The 26,898-nt window shown below is 39.5% G+C and overlaps 1 protein-coding gene across 1 annotated transcript in view; it reads right to left on the bottom strand.

The window, feature by feature from the left end:
* CFAP206 (cilia and flagella associated protein 206) overlaps positions 1-25,412 on the bottom strand; it is a 28,604-nt gene extending 3,192 nt beyond the window's left edge. Inside the window, exons 1-11 of the mRNA XM_056125162.1 lie at positions 25,300-25,412; positions 23,590-23,702; positions 22,300-22,383; positions 19,547-19,637; positions 17,306-17,494; positions 15,984-16,142; positions 13,752-13,960; positions 10,754-10,873; positions 8,323-8,521; positions 5,492-5,632; positions 444-637 (exon numbers count right to left, since the gene is read on the bottom strand). Coding sequence (XP_055981137.1) covers positions 444-637; positions 5,492-5,632; positions 8,323-8,521; positions 10,754-10,873; positions 13,752-13,960; positions 15,984-16,142; positions 17,306-17,494; positions 19,547-19,637; positions 22,300-22,383; positions 23,590-23,697 — 1,494 coding nt within the window. The 5' untranslated portion in view covers positions 23,698-23,702; positions 25,300-25,412. The remainder of the gene's footprint in view (positions 1-443; positions 638-5,491; positions 5,633-8,322; positions 8,522-10,753; positions 10,874-13,751; positions 13,961-15,983; positions 16,143-17,305; positions 17,495-19,546; positions 19,638-22,299; positions 22,384-23,589; positions 23,703-25,299) is intronic.
* Between the last annotated feature and the right edge of the window lie 1,486 nt (positions 25,413-26,898).

The raw sequence follows: 26,898 nt of genomic DNA, 5'->3' as shown, positions 1-26,898 counted from the left end.
TAACTAGAGTATAAAATTAAACCAATATATAACTTTATTTAATTGACAATACTTACTGTTTTCAGAACACAATTGTAGTGTCCAAGAGTTACTACTTACTTTTGTGCTCATTCTTGGCCATGCTTGGGGGTGCCATGTGGTGACAGGAATTGAACCCAGGCCTCCCGCATGTGCTCGGTATATTAAGCTACTGATTCATTCCTCAATTACATTTTTTAATGTCATAAATTCTTTAAAAACCAAGTGTTCTCTGGGGCCATAGCAATAATACAGCATGTAAGGGCATTTGCCTTCTGCATGGCTAATCTGAGTTAAATCCCCAGGACCCCATATATTCCCCCAAGCCCTACCAGGAGTGATCCCTGGGCAAAGAACCAGTAGTAAGCCCTGAGCACAGCAAGGTGTACCCCAAAACAAAACAAAACAATCAAGTGTGTGCTTACTTGAGAATATGGAATGAGAGTTTCAAACTGTTGATGAAGTTCTAGTAGTTGAATTAATTCTGCATTTTTTTTGGCCTTTTCTTTAATTGCATCAATGTAAATTTCAGGATTATCTGAAAACAAATATGCAGCCTCCTTGGTATTGAAAGTATAATACATATCTTTATATTTCAAAATTCCAATTGCTGGATTTCCTGAAAACAAAGAAAAGAAATTGACTTAAGTTTGAAATATTAAGTGATTTTATATTCATAATACATTCACAGAATCATTCCCTATACATTCCATTTTTTACATGTAACTTAGGCTTTTATTTTATTAAAATAAAAGAAAATAAATATTTTATTTTCTTAAAATGTTATGGGCTGGAGCAATAGCACAGCAGGTAGGGCGTTCGCCTTACAAGCGGCCAACATGGCCGACCCGAGTTTGATTCCTCCGCCCCTCTTGGAGAGCCCGGCAAGCTACCAAGAGTATTCGGTATGCCAAACACAGTAACAACAAAGTCTCCAATGGAGACGTTACTGGGCCCGCTAGAGCAAATCGACGATCAACGGGAGGGCCTTTACCTTTACCTATAAAATGTTATGATTAGGGCTGGAGTGATAGCACAGCGGTAGGGCGTTTGCCTTGCACGCAGCCAACATGGCCGACTCGAGTTCGATTCCTCTGCCCCTCTCAGAGAGCCCGGCAAGCTACCGAGAGTATCTCGCCTGCACGGCAGAGCCTGGCAAGCTACCCGTGATGTATTCGATATGCCAAACACAGTAACAACAAGTCTTATGATGGAGATGTTACTGGGTCGCTCGAGCAAATCGATGAACAACGGGAGGACCGTGATACCGTGATACCGTGTTATGATTAGGTTGGGGTTGGAGTGACTATAGTACAGCCAGTAGAGCACTTGCCTTGCACACTGCTAACCAGAGTTTGATCCCTGGCACCCCATATGGTTCCCTGAATGCAGAGTCAGGAGTAAATCCTAAATACTGCTAGGTATGGCCAAAAAATATATAAATTTTATATATAAATTATATAAAATATATAAATTTTATATATTAGTATATCTAAATTTGAAAGTCAGTAAAATTATAGTCTATGTAAAATTACTATTAAATTATGTATTCTCATTTTTAGCTGTGATTTTATTTTTTAAATATTTTACTATCCAGATATAAGACATTTAAAAATCTTTTGTAAGAAGCACTAAGTCTTCTAGCTGGTTTTTTCAGATCTTCTTAAACTAAACTGTTTCAAGCACTGTTTAATTCCTTAAGACCAACAAAAATGAAGCCTCTTTTCCAAAATACAAATTTATAAATTAGAAAATATTTCACACTCTTAAAAATTTCTTCATAAGTAGTTAAACATCACAGCTTGTGAAAATTATATGGGACAGTAATATTATATTATTAATATGCTTTATTTATTCAAAATTATTGATCAACTCCTGGCAAAGGATATAATATAGAAGAAAGCAAAGCCCTTGATGTCAAGCAATCAGCAAATATACCATAGGCCAGAAAATTATCAATGGCGCAGGCCAGAAAATTACCAGTACCGCAGGACAAAAAATAAACAATTCAGGTTAAACACAGAGTGAAAGAAAGGAGGGTGAGATTGGAATTTTAAACTGGCTGACCAGGGAAGGCTGAAAAAAAAATGAGGGACAAAGGTGTGACTCCATCTGGAGGTAAAAATGGGCTTAGAAAGTTCAAGAACAGGGCTGGGATGGGAAGGGGGGAGAGCACAGAGAGTACAGAAGGTAGAGTACTTGCTGACACATGGGCAACCTGGGTTTGATCCCCATCCATCCTATATGGTCCCCAGAGCACTGCCAGGTGTAACCCCAAAACAAACAACAACACAAAAGAATAGGAGACTGAAAGATAGTACAGCAGGTAGGGCACTTGCCTTGCACACCACTGACCCTCGTTCAATTCCTGGCATCCTATATGACCATATGGGATGGTCGCATGGGAGTACTGCCATGAGTAATTCCTGACTGCAGAACTGCAGAGTCAAGAGTAACCCTTGAGCATGAGATTGGGTGTGGCTCCAAACCAAAAGTAAAGATATATATATATATATATATATATATATATATATATATATATATTCAAAAATAGCTAGAGGGGCTAGAGTGATAGTACAGCGGGTAGGGCATTTGCCTGGCACACAGTCGACCTGAGTTTGATTCCCAGCATCCCATATGGTTCCCCCGAGTACCATAAGGAGTAATTCCTGAGTGCATGAGCCAGGAGTAACCCCTGTGCAACCTGGGTGTAACCCAAAAAGCAAAAAAAAAAAAAAGAGTAGCTAGAATAGAAGGCCAGTCAGTGGGGCTGGAGTAATGAGCAAGGCACAGTGGTGACAATTAAGTCGGTGACATCATCTGTAAAGTGCTAGTGTCACTTTGGGACTTAAGCCACATGGACTGAGGTCCCACATGGAAGGAGAGGCGTCTTACTGAATTCCTCTGAGGCAAAGTTGCTGTGCTCAGGAAATAATAACGCATTAAGTAGAAATAGTGTAAACAGAAACAAAGTAATAAGCTCTTGTTTCATCAGAGGATTCTGAAACCCACAATCCCACAGCCATTCTACTTTTTACTTCTCTTTCACAGAATTATTGTTGGTGGAAGCTAAAAGACACTGGGGTGCTCCATTTTTCTGGTGTTAAACCTAAGTCCATAAAAGGCATGAGATTTGCTGAAGGTGACACTATTACTAGTGGTACAACTAGCATTAGAAACCATGCTCTTCTGAATCCTAAACCTATAGTTTTTCCCAACCACACCAGCTACCACTATTGATATTCATGGTCATTTTTCTCTGTTGTTTCTCATGACAACCTTATTTGGGAAGGAGGAGGGGGTAAGAGAGGACAGGTGAAAGCAAAAGGAAAGGACAGAAAGAACAGCAAAGAGAAGGGGGGAGGGGAAGCACCTAAACCCCATAGCTTTATACTTCTTCATGGCTGCTTATTTTTTTCTCCCCAATACCAGTGACTCTCAAGAGGTTTCCAAATTCTACTCTCATTTCCCCATGATAGTATTACTATCATTATAAAAGATAAAATTTTAAATGAGACAATTTGTGAATTCTCTAGTCTATATACACTAATGCTCTGTAATGAAAAAGATACCCAATTGCAAAACATAAAAAAAGAAATAAATAACAGAAAATGAGGGAGGAGGTTAGTTGTATAGAGGTATAAAAACAGCATTTGCCTTGCACGTGGCCGACCTGGGTTTAATCCCCAGCATCCCATATAGTTTCCCCAGCACCGCCAGGAGTAATTCCTGAGTGCAGAACCAGGAGTAACCCCTGAGCATCGCTAGGTGTGACCCAAAAAGCAAAAAAAAAATAAAAGTATAAAAACAATTGTCAGATAATTCTAATCCTAGCAGTTTCCTCTTATTACCAATTCAACAGAATTTTATTTGATAATAATTTCATATTGATTTCTGAGTTACTCTTTGTTTTGGAGAAGCTTTAATAATGTAGACCTCATAGAGAAATTTTACTTGATAAATTTTGGTTATTTCTTGAGAAATCTTATACAGAAATCCCTACCTATGTGAAAGGAATGTAATCATAAAGTGGTATTTTTAATAAACATGAAAGTCTTGTTTCTCTTTCGATATCATGACACCACAAAGATTGACACACATTCAAAAGAACAAAAGCAACCATTGCTGGCATGGATGTGGGGAAAAAGGGACGCTCTTTCACTGTTGATGGGACTTTCCAGCTTTTCTGGAAAACAATATTGGACTTTCCTTCAAAAACTAGAAATTGAGCTTCCATATGACTCCACAATACCACTTCTGGGAATATAGCCCGAGGGTGCAAAAAAACACAGTAGAAATGACATCTGCACCTATTCATTGCTACACTGTTCACAATAGCCCAAATCTGGAAACAACCCTACTGCCCGAGAACAGGTGACTGGTTAAAGAAACTCTGGTATGTCTTAGACAATGTAATACTGTGCAGCTGTTAGGAGAGATGAAGTCATGAAATTTGCTTATAAGTGGATAGACATGGAGAGTATCATGCTAAGTGAACTGAATCATAAAGAGAGGGACAGACATAGAAGGACTGCACTCATTTATAAAATAACATAATTTGAGACTGATACCCAGTGACAGTAGGCACAGGGCCAGGAATATTGCCCCATAGTTGGAAGCCTGTCTCATGAGCTGGGAGAGAAGGCAGCTGGAATAGAGAAGGGATCACTAAGACAATCATGGTTAGAAGAATCATTTGGGATGGGAGATGTGTCCTGAAAGTAGATAAAGGACCAAACATGATAACCTCTCAGTATCTGTATTGCAGACCATAATGCCCCAAAGTAGAGAGACAGTATGGGGGAAATTGTCTGCCATGGAGGAAGGGGGAGGGTGGGAAGGGGGTATACTGGGGACACTGGTGGTGGGAATGTGCACTGGTGGAGGTATGGATGTTTGATCACTGTATGATTGTAACTCAAACATGAAATCTTGTAACTGTATCTCACAGTGATTCAATAAAAAAATAAAATAAAAAAATAAAGAAGAAAGTCTTGTTTCTCTTTCAAGTAATTGCTTTGAAAGATGCTATATTTTAGTAATGCCATATTGGTAACAGGTTTGGAGTACTTTATTATGATTTGTAAGTCATTTTATAAAGGTCATTCTCTTCTTTTGATTTTATGGCATTCCATCACTTTAATTATCCTTTCCAATTTACAGCAGCCTATCAAATTTTATCATGAGCAATTTAAAGTGAAGATTTATCTGTATCATTTTTGTAATTCCTTTCCTTATTTATGCATCAGAGTCTATAATGCTTGAAAAAAGTGTGTGTGGAATAAAGAGGGTCTGGTGTTGGAGTCTGTGATGTAGCATTACAACTGTAAGACAATACAGAAACTATTATAACCTATGCAATACAAAATAAATTTTAAAAGAATTTTAATAATAAAAATTAAAAGTTAATGTCAGGGATAACACTTCATATAAAAAAAACTTGGGGCAGGGGAGTGATATTTCATTGGCATACCTGGAAGGAGAAGACCACCTTCTGTAGCAAATGTGAAAGGACAAAATCCTCGATACTGAATTACAAGTTTATCAAAATTTGCTGTTGTTTCTGGAAAAAGCCATTCATGTTTTTTGAAATCGGCCAAATGGACTCTCTCTTCTAAAATGAGTACAAGAAAAATTTGTCAATGAGAAGAGTAAACAACTCAAGAAAATGAGCACAAGAGATTAAAGTAAAGATAAAGCAACTTCATTCTTAAATAGTAGGGTTCTTAATAACATACTAGGTACCAAAATAAAAATGATGCGTCAGTATTGGGACCACTGATTTTTAGAACATTTGGGAATGAAGCAGGAAGAGTAAAGGAAGGAATTCTGATTACTTTAATTTTGAAAAGGCATAAATTTCGGTATTGGCTATTTGGTGAGTTTTGTTTTTAGTTTTTGCTTTTTGGTTTTGTTTTATTTGGGGGCCACACCTGGCAATGCTCAGAGATTACTCCCAGCTCTGTACTCAGGAATTGCTCATGATGGTATTTGGGGGACTATATGGGTTGCTGGGGATCAAACCCGGGTCATCCACATGCAAGACAAAGTTCTTTACCTGCTTTATTAGTTTCCGGAAAATTTTTGTACTTTACATTAAAAAAAAAAATTCTCCCTAGTGTTGTTTGGTTTACACCGAGTTAAAATTGATTAGCAAATTGACTAAAATTTTCTACACATGTAAAAATTACATATTTATTTTTAAAAAAACTGTTCCCCCAAGATTCTTGGGTTTTGCCCTCCTCTCGGCTAACCTTATTAGCTTATTAGCTAACCTTTGTACACCTATGGATCAGCACCTGTCTGCACACCAGTCTATGGAAACAGCAGATACAACCAAGGCAGTGGACCCGAGGTTTTCAAACTTTCTATATCTGCAAAACAATACAGTCCGAGAACTGGTGGTTAGAGATGTCCCCTGTGACTGACTCCTATAGCCGAACAGCAAACACCACAAAAAGACTTGTGAGTACAACTTAAAGTAAAGAGTGTGGGGGAAATAGACCTGTACTCTTTTCTCAAGTTATGTCTAGATGCACTAAACAGTGATGGAATGTAGAAATGTAAATTAAATTCAGTGAATATCTCAATTCACTCTAGTAGCTAGACAATGTTCTCATGAATAAAAAGGTTTACTGTATGGTGACAGCTCAACATGTGTAAATCTAAAGAGTTGCAAGTAAACTGTAGCCAACATGGTTGAGTTTAATATCTACTGTTGAAGAGGCCAACTTTTAAAATTTCATTTAGTATTTGCATAAATGTGATTTATAAAATAGAAAAAACTTCAATGTAAGGATTGTTTTAAATGTCTATGTCTTAGTTTTCAAATTTTATGTATTCTAATAGTTTAAGAATAAAAATACTTGAACTGGAGAGAGACTATATGAGTTAAGGCACTTACTTTTCATGTGCAACCAGGTTCAGTCACAGATATCACCCTGAACACAAAGCCAGAAGTAAGCCCTGAACACCTGGCCCCCATGACCCAAATGAATGAACATTCTTAAAATATTTATTCACTTTTTCAAGAATAGAATTAAAAAAGAAAATTTAGAGAGATCTATCTAATTCTACCTACTAGGAAAATTCCTTTTAGGAAACAACTCAAACCCTGGACAATGTTTTCACAATTTTTAAATAAAATTTTAAGTTCTCCACAAGGGATTGCCCTGCCACAGAGGCAGGGTGGGATGGGAGGGATGGGCGGGGGAGGGATATTATCCATGGTGGTGGAAAATGGGCACTAGTGGAGGGATGGGTATTTGATCATTGTATAATCGATACCCAAGCACAAAAAATTGTAAATCTACAACTGTATCTCATGGTGTTTCACTAATAATAATTTAAAAAAATTTTAAAAATAGTGAGTTAACAGTAAAAATAAATTTAAGTTCTCATAACAACAGGCAATATAATGTGATAAATAGCAATAGAAACTGTCTATTGAGATAGAAAAGGTAAAAAAAAAAGTTGTTTACTGATACAGACATCCCAGAGGTCAGAGAAATAGCATAGTGTGGGGGAGTGCTTGACTTTCACACAGACAACCCAGATTACATCCCCAGTACCACATGCAGTACCTCGAGTCCCACCAGGAGTGATCACTGAGCACTATTGAATGTGCCTCCCCATTCCAAAACAGAACAAAAGACTTCCAATCAGAATAAATGCATCTCTTAAAGGGACTATAATTAGCATAATTTTACAGAGAAAAAAATTGACTCAAGTTTCAACCTGAATCTAAAGTAGATATGTAGCAAATTGAATTTTAAATAAATGGAACTTCATGCATTCCACTTATTTGGTAATCAATATAGCAAGGATTAAAATACTTTATACAGCAAATCAATAATAAAGTCACTGATACTATAGTAAGCACAGAAAACCATTATTAACCAAAACATTAACAATAACATTAGGAATAGTTATTGTTGGACAGTAAGAATGCATTTGCGGGGCTGGAGCGATAGCCCAGTGGGTAGGGCGTTTGCCTTGCACATGGAGGACCCGGGTTCGATTCCCAGCATCCCATATGTTCCCCTGAGCACTGGCAGGAGTAATTCCTGAGTGCAGAGCCAGGACTAACCCCTGTGCATTGCCAGGTGTGACCCAAAAAGAAAAAAAAAGAATGGATTTGCATGATTTCTTTTTCTCTATATTTTCTATAATGGACACTAGTACTTTTAGAATCTAGATGCTTGATAGTTGCCAGAAAAATATAACGAATATTTTAAAACAAAAGGTGACTTTGTTCTAGTAAAAATTTTAAGAGAAGAGAAAATAGTGGATTATTTCAATTACCCATGTGTTCTTTCAGTCTCTCTATATCAGTTTTCACTGTAGCTCCATCAAGAAGATTTAGCAAAAATTTCTCAGGAAAGAGTAAATCATGAGTGCCCAGAAATGACTCAAGGCGAGTAGTTAAATTACTGAGGATACTAATCAAAACCGTTTCATCCTGAAAGCAGGTCCACAGATTTGAAAGTGCAATGAAGGTGGGCTGAGGAAAAAGAGGGGAAATTCCAAAATATAACCATTTAATAAAATTAAAATCACTATACTCTTAAAAATAAAGACAAATTTTATTTGTAAGCAAGTTAAATTTTCCTTAAGTTATAACCTCATTAAGAGAGACAATAGGATCTAGATAGAAATTGGTCTCATTAATTATGAGAAAATAAACATTTTTATTTCAAATAATTTTATTTTTAGGATTGTCATAAAGTTAGTCTACTCAAAAAACCCAAACACATTTAGTGTACTCAAAAGAACCCAAACATCATCTAAAAAGTACTTATGAATGCTTACTCCAAAATATCAAAGGGGAATTTTTACTGCTAAGAGTATAGACCTGCTTGATTCAATGGAACCGGGAAGGGGTGACCTTTGCCCATGTCCGCCAGCATTTCAGGGAACTCGCAGTCACACCCACAAGCCATCTCTGGCTGGTGCCAGATAATCTCATCAATTGCCAGGATCCAGAGACTCATTGTCCTCTCTTGGAAGAGAGCATAAAATGACACTGCCATAGCCTTGCCCCTGGAGCCCGTGCCAGGTTGTTTCATTGGGGGTACCCCAGAGGAGGGCAGGTGAGGCCCCTCCCCTCCCCAAGGGACCCCGCCCCAGTAGCCAAAAACCTCCAGAACTCAACTGCCACCCTGCTCACGGCCACTCTCCACATGCTTGGGCTAAGCCTCACCCACAAGTGAACCTATCCCTGGACCGAATAGCTGTGAATTCCTCTTACCACTCATGCTCCAAGAGTAGCGCACCACACTTGATGAGGTTTAAAGTAGAAGACAACCAATCTTAGAGGAAAATATATTTTTCCAGATACACACACACACACACACACATAAAACACACAAGGCTCAACCCTTAACAACATATTAGTGATCTCTTATAGAAGGGCTTAATGGCCCCTGGGTGAAATACAACAATCTTCACACACTCTCCTCTAATGAAAGTTTTTGGAACATTTTCAGTGGTTTATTCATAACAAACAATACAAAATAAATTAATTTGGTTCTGCTTCGGGGCAGGGATTGGGGTTCGGGATGGAAACGTCCAAAATATGGTGGTGGGAAGGTGTAATGGTGGTGGAATTGGTGTTCAAATATTAAATATAATCAAATATTGTGAACTAGTTTATAAAAATAAAATTAAATTAAAATTAAAAAATAGAGTGTATTGACCTGCTCACACTTATGAGTAATAACTTACAGTTATGGTATTCTTTGATAAAATTAATTTTTCCCACTCTTAAATAAACAACCAAAATGTCAAATGGAAAATCTTTTTTATTTTCAAAGTTAAATGTGGTCCATAATTGGATTTATTTGCTTTAATCACAATCAAACTATTCTGGAAAGATAGTTATTGGGGCCTGAGCAATAGTATAGTGGGTAGGGCGCTGGCCTTGCACGTGGCAGAGTCAGGTTCCATTCCCAGTATCCCACATGAGCCCCAGAGCCCCACCAGGGGTGATTCCTGAGCACAGAACCAGTAGTCCAGAGCAGTCCTGGGTGTGACTTAAAAACCAAAACAAAGAGACAAAAATTCTAGAAAGCCTGGAGATTAATCTTGTGAACTACCAGTTACTGATCTTTTTTTATCTCGTAAGAATTAAAATTTTTTAATCTTATTAAGACCACTTGATATGTAGAATATTCAAATTGAAAGTTAATCAGTTTCTCATTGTTAATGAGACAACTTAGCCTTGATTTCCTGGTTTGTAAAACCAAATATTAGGAATGACTATAAAAAATTAACACACACTCAAATGGTCTATATACAATAGTGTGTGAACCTTGTACTTCCTTAGTACTTCAGATTTGTCCATAAAATGGGGCAGATTATAAGTCAGTACAAGTACAGACCTGGTAAACAAAATGATTATTATATCTCTTTAGAAGGTCTCATTGTCTCTTTGCTAAAGGCAATTTCTAAGCAACTATCAGGAACACAGTTTCAACACTGTACTGGAAACGATTTCTACTGCTACAACTGATAGTGATACTATAGTTCTTAGAGATATATATGAATTTGCTTTAATTCAGTAATTGGCTGGGAAAGGAATCAATTCTCTTATACAACTCTATAAATGAAAGCATCAATTTGTATACAACTAATATATATTTAGCATTTTAACATAACTGTAATTACCTTTGATCAAAATTGACAGGATCCAAAAATATGCTGAATAAAGGCAAAGTTAGTGAAAAATACTTACAAAGACTTGTGAAGTTGGGACAGCTGTTTTTGAGTTTACTGTCAATTTTAAGTGTTCTAGCTGGGCTCCAAACTGCTTTTCCATCATATCCAATTCATCACCACAAGCAATTATATCTGACTATGTAGATAACATATTTGCATTAAAATTGTATAAATTCACTACAAAAAAAGTGTTAATTGTTACTTTCCCAGCATCCTCTGAAGGTAAGTTCAGTGAAAACTGGGAATCAGTCTCAATATACCCTACAAGACAGAAATGAAACTGGAGCTCCAGAAATAGTTATTGGGTAGATTGAAACTCTTTTTGGGGAGTGGTTAGGCCACACTCAGCAGTGCTCAGGGATTACTCCTGGTGGGGTTGGAGTACTGCCGAGAGTTATCTCAAGCATAGACCTAAAAGTTGTTCCTGAGCATCCCTCTTATGGCCCCATCAAACTCTCCCACACCCCCACACCCCGCACCCCCCCAAAAAACCCAAGCTAGAATTCTTCTAACATATACACAAGCATTTTATTATAGTATCTAAGTACTATCCTCAAAAATAGATTCAATGATAAAGCTTATCTGAGTTCCTACTTTCCCATTCCTCACCTATTTTGGTAGCAATAAAATCAGATTCAAGGATAAGTAAGTAAAGTAAAGGCCCTCCCATTGTTCGTAGATTTGCTGGAGCGGGCCCAGTAACGTCTCCATTGGAGACTTTCTTACTGTGTTTGGCATATCGAATACATCATGGGGAGCTTGCCGGGCTCTGCAGTGAGGCGAGATACTCTTGGTAGCTTGCCGGGCTCTCCGAGAGGGGCGGAGGAATCGAACTCGGGTCGGCCATGTTGGCTGCGTGCAAGGCAAATGCCCTACCGCTGTGCTATCGCTCCAGCCCCAGATTCAAGGATATAGGAAAAAAATTAAATCACATTGAAAGAAGAACAATAAATTTCTTTCTTCTCTTCCTTTTCTTCTCTCTCCCCCTCTTCTCTCTGTTTCCCTCCCTCCCTTCCCCTGTCATCCCCCTCCTTTCTGTCTCACCCCCCATCTCTCTCTCTCTCTCTCTCTCTCTCTCTCTCACACACACACACACACACACACACACACACACACACCAGGACTGCACAGCTGCACCCAGGGTTGCTCCAGGGATCATGTGGTCCTGGAAATCCAACAGAGCTCAGCCCCATGCTAAGCATGTGCCCTAACCACTGTAAATCTCCCAATCTCCTTAATCTGAAACAACAATCATCATCTGAAAACACCATCTACAACTGTTGAATTTTTTTGGCTTTGGATGACACCCAGCGATGCTCAGGATTTACTTCTGGCTCTGTGCACAGGGATTACTGCTGCTGGGGATTTGGGGGACCATATGTGGAGCTGAGGATTGAATCAAGATCAGCCACATGAAAAGTGAGTGACCTACCCACTGTACTATCACTCTGGCCCAAATTTTAAATGATCACATTTATTCTTAAGAGAATAAATGTTATAATAAATGATTATATAGCATAGCGGTAGGGTGTTTGCCTTGCACGCGGATGGCCCAGCTGAGCCGGGTTCAATTCCTCCACTCTTCTCGGAGAACCTGGCAAGCTACCGAGAGTATCTCGCCCGCATGGCAAACTCTGGCAAGCTACCATTGATGTATTTGATATGCCAAACATAGTAACAAGAAGTCTCACAATGGAGACGTTACTGGGCCCACACGAGCAAATCAATGAACAATGGAAGGACAGTCTTATATAATTATATACTATATTCAGGCTGGAGTGATATGATAGCACAGTGGTTAGGGCATTTGCCTTGCATGCAGACCCCCGGGTTCGATTCCTCTGTCCCTCTTGGAGAGCCCAGCAAGCTACCAAGAGTATCCCGTCGGCACGGCAGAGCCTGGAAAGCTCCCCATGGCATATTGGATATACCAAAAAACAGTAACAACAGGTCTCATAATGGAGATGTTACTGAGCCCCCTCGAGCAAATCAATGAACAACAGAATAGTGCTACAGTGCTACAGTAATATGATATATTACCATATATCATATTAAATATTAAATTAGGTATAGAACTATGATCACGGGGTGCTTGAATTTATACAATTGAGCTTGAATTTATATGCACGGGGAGCTTGCCAGGCTTTGCCGTGCGGGCAAGATACTCTCGGTAGCTTGCCGGGATCTCCGAGAGGGGTGGAGGAATCGAACCTGGCTCGGCCAGGCTGGCTGCGCGCAAGGCAAATGCCCTACCACTGTGCAAAATATAACAATAATAATGATGAGTTCCAACTACCTACAAAACAGTATGTTAGACACTTGCTCTGAATCAAAACCATGCAGTATAACTTTGCACTGCATTAGCACCACTTACAGTACTAACAGTACTGTTTTTGTTGTTGTTGCTGCCACTACTTGGTTTTTGGTTTAGAGGCCTCATCTGATGATGCTCAGGGGCTACTCCAGGCTCTGTCTCTGGGGATCATGAGGCAGTGGGAGGAATCTCCCTTATACAGAGCATACACTCAGCCCACTGAGTGATCTTTCCAGCCTGGCCTGGCATACTGTTGTACATGTAAGACAACTTGACTTCAACATTCTAACAATCAACCCACCAAAGAAGCAATGCTTATAAAACTGATTCCTAAGATATACTCAAAACCCCATTAGCATTTCAGTTCCTAGTCCTACAGATGTAAGAAAATTTCATCAGTTATTTAAGTTGTCTTCTTTGCTTTTTTCCTGGGGGGTGGGGGCACACCCAACAATGTTCAGGGATTATTATTTCTGGATTTGCATTCAGGTATCACTCCAGGTGGTGCTCAGAGGACCATATGGGATACGAGGATTGAACCTGGGTTGGCAACATGCCAGGCAAATATTCTATCTGATGTACTATTATTCCGGCTCCCAAGGTTACCTTCTTATCAGTTCTACCTCTTGTTTGAGTCCTGTAATATACACAGATGATACAGTTTATAGAAAAAGAATCAAATCCCCTGACATGAACTTACCAGAATGATCTTTAAGTAGACCTCATACTGTCGTATATTATATAGTGCTTCTTTCAACATATATGACTTAAGTTCTACACCCAAGAGGGGGTTCTTTGCGACTTTCTCAAGAATGGCTGTGTAGCAGTAAGCCTGCTCCTGGGCACTCTGAAGCTGGTCATTAATATGCTGAATCGTGGCTTCAATCGCTTCCTGCAGAATAGCTGGCACTGTTTCCAAATGTGTATTGAGATGCACAAGAGGGATATAAAAAGAAGTCATATTTTGAGTATCAAACTGAGAGATGTTTATTTCCTCAACCATATTAATAACAGGCATTTCATGGGTTTTAAGAAATAAAGGAAAGAATTAAAAAGAACTTACACGGGGTTTGAAGTGACAGTACAATGGGTAGGGTAATAAAGGAAAGAATTAAAAAGAACTTACACGGGGTTTGAAGTGACAGTACAATGGGTAGGGTACTTGCCTTGCACATGGCAGACCCAGATTTCATCCCAACACCTCAAGTCCTGTCAGGAATGATCCCTAAGCACAGAAATGGGAATAAGCCCTGAACACCACCTGGTGTGGCGCCAAACCAAACAAAACTTGTATAAACCAAAATGTTATCAGAATGGCAACCAAAATATGTAAATGTCAAAGAAAAAGGAGACTTGGGTATTATACGCTTTTCAGGAGGTACTTGTAGAAAAGTTACTATTACCTTTTCTTCTACATACCTTCTTTTCTATTTGTGAAAACAGGGAAAAAATTAGTGGGCAACATAAGAAATCTATTGGGCTTTTTTTGGTGGGGGTTGGAAATTGAGCTCACACAGTAGCTCTTAGGGTTTACTCCTGTCTCTGTAGTCAGGAATCTTTTTCTGGCAGTGCCCAAAGGACCATATGTGATTCAGGGATTGAACTGAGGACAACCATGTGCAAGGCAGGGTCCTTACCCCCTGTACTGTCTCTGTAGCCCAAGGAAGTCTATTGGGATATTGAAAAACAAAATAATCACATAGGTAAAATGAAAAACTACCAGAAGAATGAGAAGTTGAGTTTTTAATCGTTTTTAATCCAAAAATTACTCAATTTTACTAGATTAAAAAGAATTGTTAAAGACTAACACTTTACCAGTGAACCTACATGTGTGCCAAGTTCATAAGAAAAATATTTTTACTTGTAATTCCTAAATGAATATTTCATCAGTAATCTCAAGCTTTAAGTAATGAATGCATTAACTATGTAACTGCATAGTAAGTTCTTCTAGATCTATAAATTAGCAAGTATCACCTCTTAAACCTTTTATTCCACAAACTGCATAAACAACTGTTTTCTTTTCAAGGTGATTATTTGTTTATATATTATTTTTGTGGTACTAGGGATCAAATCCAGGGCCCAACAAATGCAAGGCAAATGCTCTACCACTGAGCTGCATCCATGATGAAATTTATGATGAAATTTATTTTTTCTTTTCTTTTTTTATTTTTGCTTTTAAATTGAATCACTGTGAGATACACAATTACAAAGTTTTTGTGACTGGGTTTCAGTCATACAATGTCCCAACACTCTTCTCTTTACCAGCATACATTTCTCACCACCAATGTCCCCAGTTCCCTTCCTGCCACTTCCAACCCCAGAGCAACCTGTCTCTAGGCAGATTATCTCCCTCTCTCCCTCCCTCTTTCTCTCCCTCTCTCCCTCCCCCCTCTCTCCCTTCCCTTCCCTCTCCTCACTTTCCCTCCCCTCCCCTCTTGTCTCTCGTTTCCTTTCCCCTCCCCTCCTCTCTCCCACTCGCCCCCTCCCCCTCTCCCTTTCTCCCCACCCCGACGACCCCTCCTTCTCTCTCTCTCTCTCTCTCTCCCCCCTTTCCATCCCCCCACCCTTTTGGGGCATTATGGTTTGCAATACAAGTACTGAAAAGTTATCATATATATTCCTTTACCTACTTTTAGCACTCAGTTCTTGTCCAGAGTGATCATTGGCAAATTCATTTTTATATCATTGAGTTTTACACCCTTTGGGGTACATGACTTGGAGTAAAGACTGCAAAGCCCACTGAACTGGGGCATAGCGGAGGGTTTTGGTCTCTGGGCAGTACCTAAGAAACAGTCTTAGCTGAACCTAAAAAAACAGTCAAAACTACAATCCTTAAGTAAAACCCATGGCATGTTGTGTGTTAGTCTTCTTACTATGAAAATTAAGTTTTAAATCATAGTAATCTATACAACTAAACTAACGATATACTTACAGTCATCAATGCCTTCTCCTCCCTTCCCACAGTCTCGGTTAAATAAACGAATTCCAGTTACAATCATGGTGAGTTCTTTCAACTGACGTTCTTTGTCCTTCTTCATAAGAGTTAGAAATGTCACAAGTTCAGCCTGAGGAAAAATACTCTGTAGAGCAGCTAAAACAAACCACCAAATGGACAACAATAAAAGAAATTAGAACTTCAATTCCTTTGAACAGAAATTTAAGGGACTTGTCTTTACAGTTACTTCCATAAATTGTTCATATGTCATATTGGGTTATGGAGTATAAAACTATTGGTTCCTTGGTGCTGGAGAGAGAGTACAATACAGGGGATAGGGCATTTGCCTTGCATGCAGCTGTCCTGAGTTCAATTGCCACCACTTCATATGGTTCCCTGAACCCCAATGAACCCCCTGAGTACAGAGCCAGAGCCAGGAGTAAGTCCCAAACACCAAGAGTAAGTCCTGAGTGTGGTCCCTAAACCAAAAAACACACAAGACTTACCTACAGCTCATTTTCAATAGGTAAGCGTCTATCAGTAATTGTTTCAGCAATGAATTTATCTGTAAGGCTCTGTAGACAAATGTGTCTACAATCTTAGAATATTTAAGGAAAAAAAATTATAGAAAGGCTAGAGATGCTTCCTATTCCTAATCATAAGGGTGAAAATGGACAAGTGTTTGCTGATAAATTCATGTCCTTCTCTGTCACACACTTTAGGTGAAAGGCTTGACCATATTCATGATATGGAATCTCTATTTTCCTCAGTCAGCCTGGCACCCTTAGCTATATCTCTGTAGCACTGTAGCAACTTTCCTCCTGTTGTTCATCAATTTGCTCGAGCAGGCACCAGTAACGTATCCATTTTGAGGCTTGTTGTTACTGTTTTTGGCATATCGAATATGCCATAGGGAGCTTGCCAGGCTCTGCCATGCAGGCAGGATACTCTCGGTAGCTTGCCTGGCTCTCAGAGAGGGACAGAGGAATTGAACCCGTGCAAGGCAAACGCCCTACCCACTGTGCTATCGCTCCAGCCCCGCTATATTTCTAGAGTTATTAATAATCCCCTAATAAGGATTAATCAGTCCCTAGATATCCATAACTTTAAGTAAAATAACACTATTCACCTTGGGTTCTACAGTTCATAGTATAAAAAGAATATGACTAAATTTTAACCTCTTATCTGGGCTTTTCTTTTTCTTTTTCTTCCAGATAAAAGGAAACTTCAGTCTTCAATGCTTGTAATTTAACATCATAAATTAGATACAGCACTCACATATGTCCACTTATAGAAAGGAGATTGTGTATACTTTTCACCTGTTGCCTCTCTGACAATCTTGATATCTGTAGGAGCTCCAAGCCCAGAGCGCAGTAGCACATAGCTGACGATTTTTCGGTAGAGACTTCCTAGCTCTTCTCTGGTGCTAGCTCTGTTATCTGTAATTTCTCTGGTAACAGAGACCAATCTGGACTCCAAGACCCGGTGATGCTCTTCAAGAAATTCCTCTAAAATTGGCAAATAACAACATTCAATACATTTGATACTTAGAATTCTTTTCACAATAAGGAAGTGGGACATTGAATAAAAAAAAAAGCTTTGGTAGACCAGAGACTGGAGTGATAGCACAGCAGGTAGGGCGTTTGCCTTGCATGCGTTCAATCCGGGTTCTATTCCCAGCATCCCATATGGTCCTCTGAGCACTGCCAGGAGTAATGCAGGAGGAATGCAGAGCCAGGAGTAACCCCTGTGCATCACTGGATGTGATGCAAAAGTAATAATAATAATAAAGCAATAATAATAATAATAAAATAAATCAAATTTAAAAAATTTTTAAAAAGAGCTTTGGTAGACCAATTCTCCTGCATGAAAATAATGCTTTCTTGAGATGAAGTACTCAAAAACAGGGCAGGCTGGAGGACTATGAGGTGCTGTGGATTGAACTCAGGGCTCCTGTATACAAATCATGCACTCCAGCCAGTTAACTATTTTCCAGCCCCAAAATATGAGACTTTAAGTTTATCTAGGGGTCTAGGATGGTTCAGTAATAGTGCACTTGCCTTGCATGTGTAAGGCCTTAGGCTTGAGCTATCTGCCAGTAATAAATATTTATCTGTCTACTTATCTATCGAGCCTCACATAGTTCATGCATATGTGCATGCAAATATTCCTGTCAGTTATGTATGCTTTTCTTTGGGTAACACAAAAATCTCTTTTGAGTAATATTACTGTTAATATGATGGTGCATCAAGAACTATGTGCATCCCAAATGTCCCTGCTCATTCCCCCATGATAGAAGGTATAGGCTTAATTGTGGCAGTAAACACAGTCCAAAAATTGTATAATTCTTGCATCAAATTAAGATACTTTATTGTTATAAGGGTATTATTATATTATTATTTATCATATCATCCATGTGTAGGTCCTATGTATGCTCTTAATAAAAATAAAAATATATAATAAAAATAAACTAAGAAATGTTTTCAGAGGTCAGAGAGATAGTACAGCAGGCAGGATGCTTGCCTTGAATGGGCTTGAGCTATCTGCCAGTAATATATATCTTTCTATCTGTCTACCTATCTATCTACCCTCACAGAGTTCATGCATATGTGCATGCAAATATTCCTGTTAGTTATACATGCTAACCTGGGTTCAATCCCCAGAACTCCATATGGTCCCCTGAGTGCACCAGGAGTGATCCTTGAGCTCAGAACCAGGAGTAAGCCCTGAGCACCACTGGCTGTAGTCCAAACCCATACACCCCGGCAGAGAGAGAGAGAGAAGAGAGAGAGAGAGAGAGAGAGAAGAGAGAGAGAGAGAGCTCACGTTTTTAATATAGCAATATGTAATATGATTTTTACACGTTATATAATTGATACACATAAAGGGTTAAAAATGCAATGAAAATCAGCAAAAGGTTCATAATGATTTAATGATTGCATTATCCAGGGCATATTGAATTTATTTTTCCTTTTTTCCCCCATCCCCAATTTGTTTTTGATGTAGGCATTAAGATGTCTGTATAAGAATATTTGTTCTTCATTGTATAATTGAAACCCAAGCACAAAAATTTGTAAGTTTACAACTGTACCTCATGGTGTCTCACTAATAAAAATTTTAAAAAATTTTAAAAATAAAAAATTTTTTAAAAATTTTTAAAAAAAAATATATGTTCTTAAATTTCCCATGCTTTTCTTTTGGGGTATTTATAAAAGTAGGTAAGTATTGTAAAATTAAAATATAAATTAAGTATTTTAAAATAATCAAATTAAAATCTTTGTTAGGTGGAATGGTTTTAATTGTAATGTATTATGTAGTAAATAAATAAGGCAAATTAGACTTAAAAACATTATTATGGAAATAATGATAAAAATTAACTTTTAATGCTCACAGAAGCTATCTTTTAAAATTTATGATTTCCAACGTTATTTCAAAACTAGAAAAAATTTCGAAAGGCACAAAAAGTTGAAATGTTCAGTGTCAACCAAATGAAGCTCCCCTTACCTGAAATACCATATGAATCACTTGTAAAAAAGGTATTAGAGTAGATGGATGTTTACCTCGATTTGTATAATTCATATCAAAGTAGACCTGCATTTTAATGGTGTCCAGGGAGGGATTTTTAGTATCCAATAGCCGAATTGTACAAAGCTAGAAAAGAATAATCCATGAATGTTTCTACTTATATTTTCTGAAGCACTAAGAAGTATTTTCAGAAGTTATTTTAAAAACCAAAGAGAAACACCAGTAATAGTTTCTGATACTTATCTACCAATCCACCCTTTATTTTTGTTCTGTTTGAGGACTTACTCTTGGTAGATCACCCAAACAGCAACCTTTATAAAATAATAATGCATTTCCCCCAGTCAACCAATATCACCATAGCCACTTGGTCTAGTTGAAGCCAAGAAACTTGACACTTTGGTCAGCCCACACAGTCTGAAAGTTGAATATTGTTCCATTAAGCTGATGCTCGGTTCATCTAGAGTTCTTCATTACTATTTGACCCTTGAACACCTTCCTTTTTTGTTACTCTGAGCAGTCTTCTTAAAAGCTACTGCAGCTAATCCTCCTCTGCTCACACATTTGTCTAGCCCTGCATTCTGCTTCAAAATGTTCTCTTTCTCCCTCTTACCTGCATGTAAATAATGTACTCCCTCTCTCTGTTTTGCCCCTTTAGAGAATTAACCAGAATTTCTCTTTTCCTGTACTCTTCTTCTTGTAAGTCTATTTTGTAACTTCTTTTCCATCTCATTGCTGAGCTTTTAGAGACTGCAACCTGTCAGTTGTTCCATGACCCTCTCTGCAAGCAGCCATCCTGCTTTCTGAGCAGGAAGGAGGGAAGAGCAAGTGTGAGGATTGCTCCCTACATGGAGAATGTGTACTTGGGTCCCTAGAGGTAAAAAAGCACTGTTCAAAACACAGACTTTCATTGGCTCTACACAATTTTTAACAGAGGGATAAAAAAGTGTGTGGGGGGGGTGGAAGGACTAGTCATGTATATTATATATATACTGTTGGTTGCTGGAGGCTGGAGCGATAGCACAGCGGGTAGGGCGTTCGCCTTACAAGCGGCCAACATGGCCGACCCAAGTTCGATTCCTCCGCCCCTCTCAGAGATCTCGGCAAGCTACCGAGAGTATTGGATATGCCAGACACAGTAACAACAAAGTCTCCAATGGAGACGTTACTGGGCCCGCTCGAGCAAATCGACGATCAACGGGAGGGCCTTTACCTTTTTTACCTTTTACTGTTGGTTTATATAGATGTCATATTAAAAGTATATTAGGGGGCTGAAGCAATAGCACAGCAGGTAGGGTGTTTGCCTTGCGTGTTGCCAACCTGGGTTCTATTCCCAGCATCCCAGATGGTTCCCTGGGCACCGCCAGGAGTAATTCCTGAGTGCATGAGTCAGGAGTAACCCCTGTGCATCGCTGGGTGTGACCCAAAAAGCAAAAAAAAAAAGTATATTGGGAGCCAGAGAGTATAGAGATCGAAAGATGCTTGCCTTACATGGAGTCACCTGGGTTCAAGTAAACCTAGGATTGAACACAACTGGGTGTGGCTCCAAAACTAAACCAAAAGGACAACAAAAATATTTGGTTTGAATTTTTTTCCATCTTAGTTGAGTTGGAGGGGGGAAAAATCCAAAACTCATGGCAAGACAAAAACTTATATCCTGTCCCCTCCTTCACTGTCCTCCATAGATTTCCAAGAAAAATTACTGACAATCAAAATCAATTTCCTTATGTCAAAAACATGCACTGCACTACATTTAAAATTACCCCGGGAAGAAGTAGCTCTAGACTGTCCTGAAGATTCAGGCTAACAATTGATGCCCCATCTCTCTACTTTCCAGTCTCCTGTGACACCTCCAGTGTCCACAGAGCCCTACGGTCCACTCTGAATTATTGTCTGTATAAGAGGAGGGGGATCAGTTTTCCCTTTCGGAATATAAATTTGAGGACATTTGTTCCATGTCCTTATAATCATTAAGCCCAGAAGAATAAAAATGATGTTGCATTCTTAGGAAATACATATAGAAAAAATATTAATGTCCCTATAGTCAGTGAAGTCAAATTATACATACAAATCAGTAATGGTATCTAAAGATCTTGCTTTCTTTAGTTCTTAAATATGATTTACAGGCACATCTACTTGAGTTCTATGTATTATCTTTGCTTTAGTTTCTGGATTTCCTTTAGAATTGAAAAATTATTATATTGAATTAATAAATTTTATAAATATTAATTTTATGTAACTTCATAGTATAATGAAAGACAGTTAATGTTCCCAATGTAACATTGGATAATAAGTTTTCTCTCCTTTTCTCTTTCTCTATCTCACTCTCCTCTCCTCTCATCTCTTTCTTTCTCTCCCTTCCTCCTTCCTCTTATTCTTTAAATAAAACTATTTTACTTCAAAAATCAATTAATGCCCCTGGATCCCTTACAACTTTATTCTGGTAAATATATGCAAGCAGACAGGAGGAATTCTTGGTGGGGAAATACTGTTTTTCAGATAGAAAATATTCAGTTAGTACACACTTTTTGCCCTCTGTATTCTCCCCGTTATACCTGCCTAGAGGTGAAGCAACTATCCTGTGTCCCTGAGACGGAAATCGTACATGCCAACTGTGATGACGCAGGAAGACAGGAAACTAGTCTCTGTAGTTAGGCTAGTTTTGTTTCTGATATAATGAATGCCTCATTTGTTTGCACCATTGTTCTACTTGGATTATTTTGTTTCATATGGCTGAAAGCAATAATGGTTGATATAAATACTGCATTTTCAACTGAAAATGATGATTTACCTTAACAAGTTTCTGCACATCACTTTTTAGGAGGGTTCTTTCGATGTTAAAACCATTACTTGGATCCAAGACGACAGCTTTCACCTATGATTATGAAAGAATCTGTTAATTTGCTGCATATTTTATGAAATTTAGGTTATGTGCATTCTCTCCCCCTCACTCCCCACTCTCTCTTACTCTCTCATTTTTGAGCCACACCTAGTGGTGCTCAGGAGCTACTGGCACTGCACTCAAAGTTCACTCCTGAACAGGCTCAGGGATCCTCTGGGGTGCCAGGAATCAAACTCAGATAGCCTGCATTCAACACCCTACCACCCTCTATACTATCACTTTGGCCCCTGGTATCAACATTTCTATTTTAAACAACCACCTCTTAATTACTCAGGAGTTAATTATTTAGCTGTCTCTCTTATTCTCCACCTTACCAACACTTTTGCAAGAGAAGTTGAAAAAAGGAAGCAATGAACATGAAAGTTGAATATGATAGCAGAAAATTTAATGGGGCAACATGTTCAGCGTAACAGCTAGTTCTTATGCTGGGAAAACTATTTGCATATTTTTTGATATTTTAATTTTGCATCGATAACCAAAAGCAAGGACAGGAAAACCAAAGTAATGAACAATTTTTACAAGAGCACACAATGATACATGTTTTAAAAAACACTTCAATAGAAACAGCAGGAATACAACAGTGGTAGGGTAGGGCACTTGCCTTGCATGCAGCTAACCTGGGTTTGATCCCCGGCATCTCATATGTTCCCCTGAATTCGCCAGGAGTGAACCCTGAGCAATGAACCAGGAGTGACCCCTGACCATTGCCAGGTGTGGCTCAAAAAACTTCAACACAAAAGTTTTTTGAAGTCTCTAAAACTCATCAAGATAATTCTAAACCAGTATCTGTAAATCTAAAATTGATATACATTGGCAAGAGAGAGAACTCCCCAGAAGTCCTTGAGGGCCAGACACCACCCCAGACTGTAAGTGGCCCTGCTGGAGCCTAACTGTGGTGGGGAGCACTAGGGCCACCCCGAAAGTGTTCAGCTAGAGGCAGATGGCAGGATCCAGTTTGATGCTCACTGCACCTGCTCTCCAGACCCCAAGCTTTCCCTCCAGGCCCTGACATGCCTTGCAGACTTAAAAACATACTTCCACTAACCGGTCAATGATTGCAATACATTCTCAACATACAGAATAACACCTAAGATGGTTTTACAGCATAATAGAGGAAAGTGGTTACCTCTTAAAGACATTTTAAAACAAATAGCAATCCACAGAAGTATTCATTCTCACCATAAAAGCCACCAAAGTTTCAGGAACAGTCTCGCCATGAGCTGCACACTCTTGTCCTATTTCTCGAATTATATTCTTTATCACACTCTCTGCTTGTGTGGGAGGCATTCTGCCTAGAAAGACAAACAATGATGAACTTCTTTAAAAGTTGTATATAGGTAGACAGATATAGATGTATGCATATATATAATTTCTTCCTCTTTAGGTTATTCCTCTATTATATAATTAAGAATTGGATCATTATTAATGTATTGGTATTTGTTGTCTCCACTCCTATTTTTCATTACCTTACTTGATTATTAAGCTGAAGAATTGTTGACAGAGCAATTGTTGACAGAGCAAACGCAATTTCAAAGAATTGACCCCTTTCCGTCTCCTTTTTACTTAATGTTGTTGACCAAAAGTGCACTTAAGTCGTGATTTTTTAAAGAAACTGCATAGTCTGGTAGCAGCTGGAGTGGTAGAATTAATGAAAATTTCTTTTCTACCTGAATAGGCAGAATCATATACTCTAAAGGAGAAATGCTTATTCCACAATTAACTATATAACTTTTCATAATTCTATGAGAATCAGAAAATGATTATCTTTTGTTAGGTTTGTTGTTTAGGTTGGATTATGCCTGGCGGTACTCAGGACTGACTTACTCCTGTTCTGCCCTCAGGGATCATTCCCAGTGGGATTCAGGAGACCAAATGAGGTGCTGGGGATCAACCTGACTGGGTGACACACAAGGTAAGCACCCTACCAACTCTACTATGTCTCCAGCAATCCCCGTGATTCTTATTTGAATCATCTAAATTCTCTTTCCTGCATTTGTTAGAACTTAAGATTCCTCGATTGTAAAGAAAAGCAAAGAAACAAAACAAAGTGAGAGCTAGGCCTGGTGGGGGAAAAAAATGAATTCCCGTTAATTAATTCTGAAAGTTTTTCTAACCAGAAAAAAACGTTTGCTATGGTTACCAAGCGCCCAGATTTACTAAAGTATCATTTACAGGACGCAGGAACTTCTCCAGTAAAAAAAAAACAAAGACAATCCCAGAAAGATTACAGTTAAGGCTTGCTTCCATAATGTTCAGGCAAAGGAACATTTGGTACTTTCCACAATAGGACCAGACTGCCGGGTTGCATCATCCCCTCATCATTCTCTAGCCTCTAAGACGGCTCCTCACCTGAAAAATTTAGTTATTACTAGCCACTTCCCAGACTCACCTTGGAGGACAAGTTCAGTCCGTCCCTGGCATGGGTAATGGTTAAAATAGTCCGTGACATAAGTACGAGCTTAAACAGAAGCTTGTGACAACGACTCACAACGTACGTGGTGTGTGTGTGTGTGTGTGTGTGTGTGTGTGTGTGTGTGTGTGTGTACGCGCACTCTGGGACATTCCGTAAGGACTCCCTATTGCCTTTCCGAGTGCTCGCTCCATCCCATAAACCAAGCACTCAGTATCCATTTCTGGTCTTTGGATTTGGGAGGGTGGGGGTTAGATGGGTAGAGGGGCTCTCTTTTTTGTTGGAGGGGGGTAGAGTTGAGCCACAGCCCGCAGTGCCCGCGATTTACTCCCCATGTGTGCTCAGGGCGCCCCTGGCCTGGGACCCTGCGGTGCAGGGAGGAAGAGGAGCATCCTGCACGCACAGCATGAGCTCTGCTCAACGCTCTGAACTGGCTCTGCACAAGGGCTCGCACCCTGTCGCTACAGTGGGGCGCTGACCTGCGGGCCCGCCGGGGCGCGTCCCTCCGAGGTGGTGGCCGTTTCCGTTAGCCGCCGGCTGCGAGAGTGTCCACCCGAGCCCTTAGAGACGCGGGCCTCCAGGGTCCCGGCTCGGGCCGCGCCGAGTTAACCCTGCGGGGTTTAGGGCGCGGAGCCCCGAAGAGGACCGCCTTGGCCCTAATCAACAGGTAGCGCTGTCAGTCGGTCCGATTCTACCTCTGTTCTGTTCAGTGACTGCAGGGCTCAGTCAAGTCCTTGGGCACGGTGCAGAACTGAGAAGTAACCATGGAGACAGGACGCTCAGAACCTAGGGGCGGGGCGAGGCGAAGGCGAGGGGGCGGGGCAGGACGGGTGGTGGGCAGGGCGAGTTCTAGGGGCGGGGCCAGAGGTCCAGAGCCTAGGGGCGGGGCGGGGCAGGGCGAAAGCGAGGGGCGGCCGAAGACCAATTCTGAGCATTTTTAACCCATTTCACAAGCACTTTCACAAGCTACAAGCACATGGGCTTGCATCCCAAAGACCAGTCTGCTAGAGCTTGGAATCTACATCCCCAAGACAAGTATCTGAGCTTTGCATACCAAAGACTAGCCTGCCTAGAGCTGGGAATCTACAACCCAAAGATCAGGCCTGGCTAGCACCTGAGATCTGCATATCTAAGACCTGCTAGGTTCTGTGAGAAAAGGGAAACTGTCTCTTACAAATTTTTCATAAAAGTTAGCTGAGGCTTGTAAGATAAGTTCTTGCTTTCTCTAAACTCTTATTTCACTTTAGTTTTAGGCTCTAATTCCACAGCTCTTCCTGGACAATATAGATTCTTAAGTTCAAAAGAATTACAACTGTTCATAACCATTAATGTTCTTCCAATAAGAAATTTAGATTGAGAATTCTGCTTTCTCTGTAGGTAACTTTCTGATAAGAAATCTTCGTTTAAACCTTGTCTAGCAAGTTCCAGAAACAACTACACTTCTTAAATCCCTAGGTTGCATATCACTCACTGACTTCTCTAGAATTAGTACTTCTGAGTTCAGCCTGGTTCCAGCACTCGAGTGTTCCACACAGCCAGACAGACAATGAACTGACTAAAAACACGTACATGTGCACCACTCACTGACTTCTCTAGAATTCCTACTTCTGACTTCAACCTGGTTCCAGCACAACCTGTTCCACACAGACAGACAGATAGACAATGAACTGACTAAAAACCACATGTACATGTGCACACGTCTGCAGTTGATCGATAAGCTGGCAAAATAAACTATGACAAAGTTGTTGAAACCTAAGGTGGTCAGATGTTAGATGTTACCATATTTTGGTCAAGGCTAGTTCTGAGGCAGGGAGTTAGTATCATAATCTTGCATTATCCTGCCTCCTCTGCTTTGATAATCCTATTTCTTTTGTTACCTGCAAAGATCTGCAAAGATTACTGACCTGCAGATGTAAAGAAACAATGTACGTTTTGCTGCCTCAAGGTTCTTTCTGTAACTCCTTTTGATGGCATCACTATATTGCAGAGGTACTATGATCTATAGAAATAAAAGAGAAAGGGAAATGTTTAGCTTTGTGATTTTTCCCAAGAAATTTAAAACACGACTTTTCAGCTCT

The sequence above is a fragment of the Sorex fumeus genome, unplaced genomic scaffold (genome assembly GCF_029834395.1).
Source record: "Sorex fumeus unplaced genomic scaffold, SorFum_2.1 ptg000054l, whole genome shotgun sequence".
NCBI classification, from domain to species: domain Eukaryota; kingdom Metazoa; phylum Chordata; class Mammalia; order Eulipotyphla; family Soricidae; genus Sorex; species Sorex fumeus.
The sequence above is the reverse complement of the archived record's forward strand: the minus strand, read 5'-3'. Positions and strand labels throughout refer to the sequence as shown.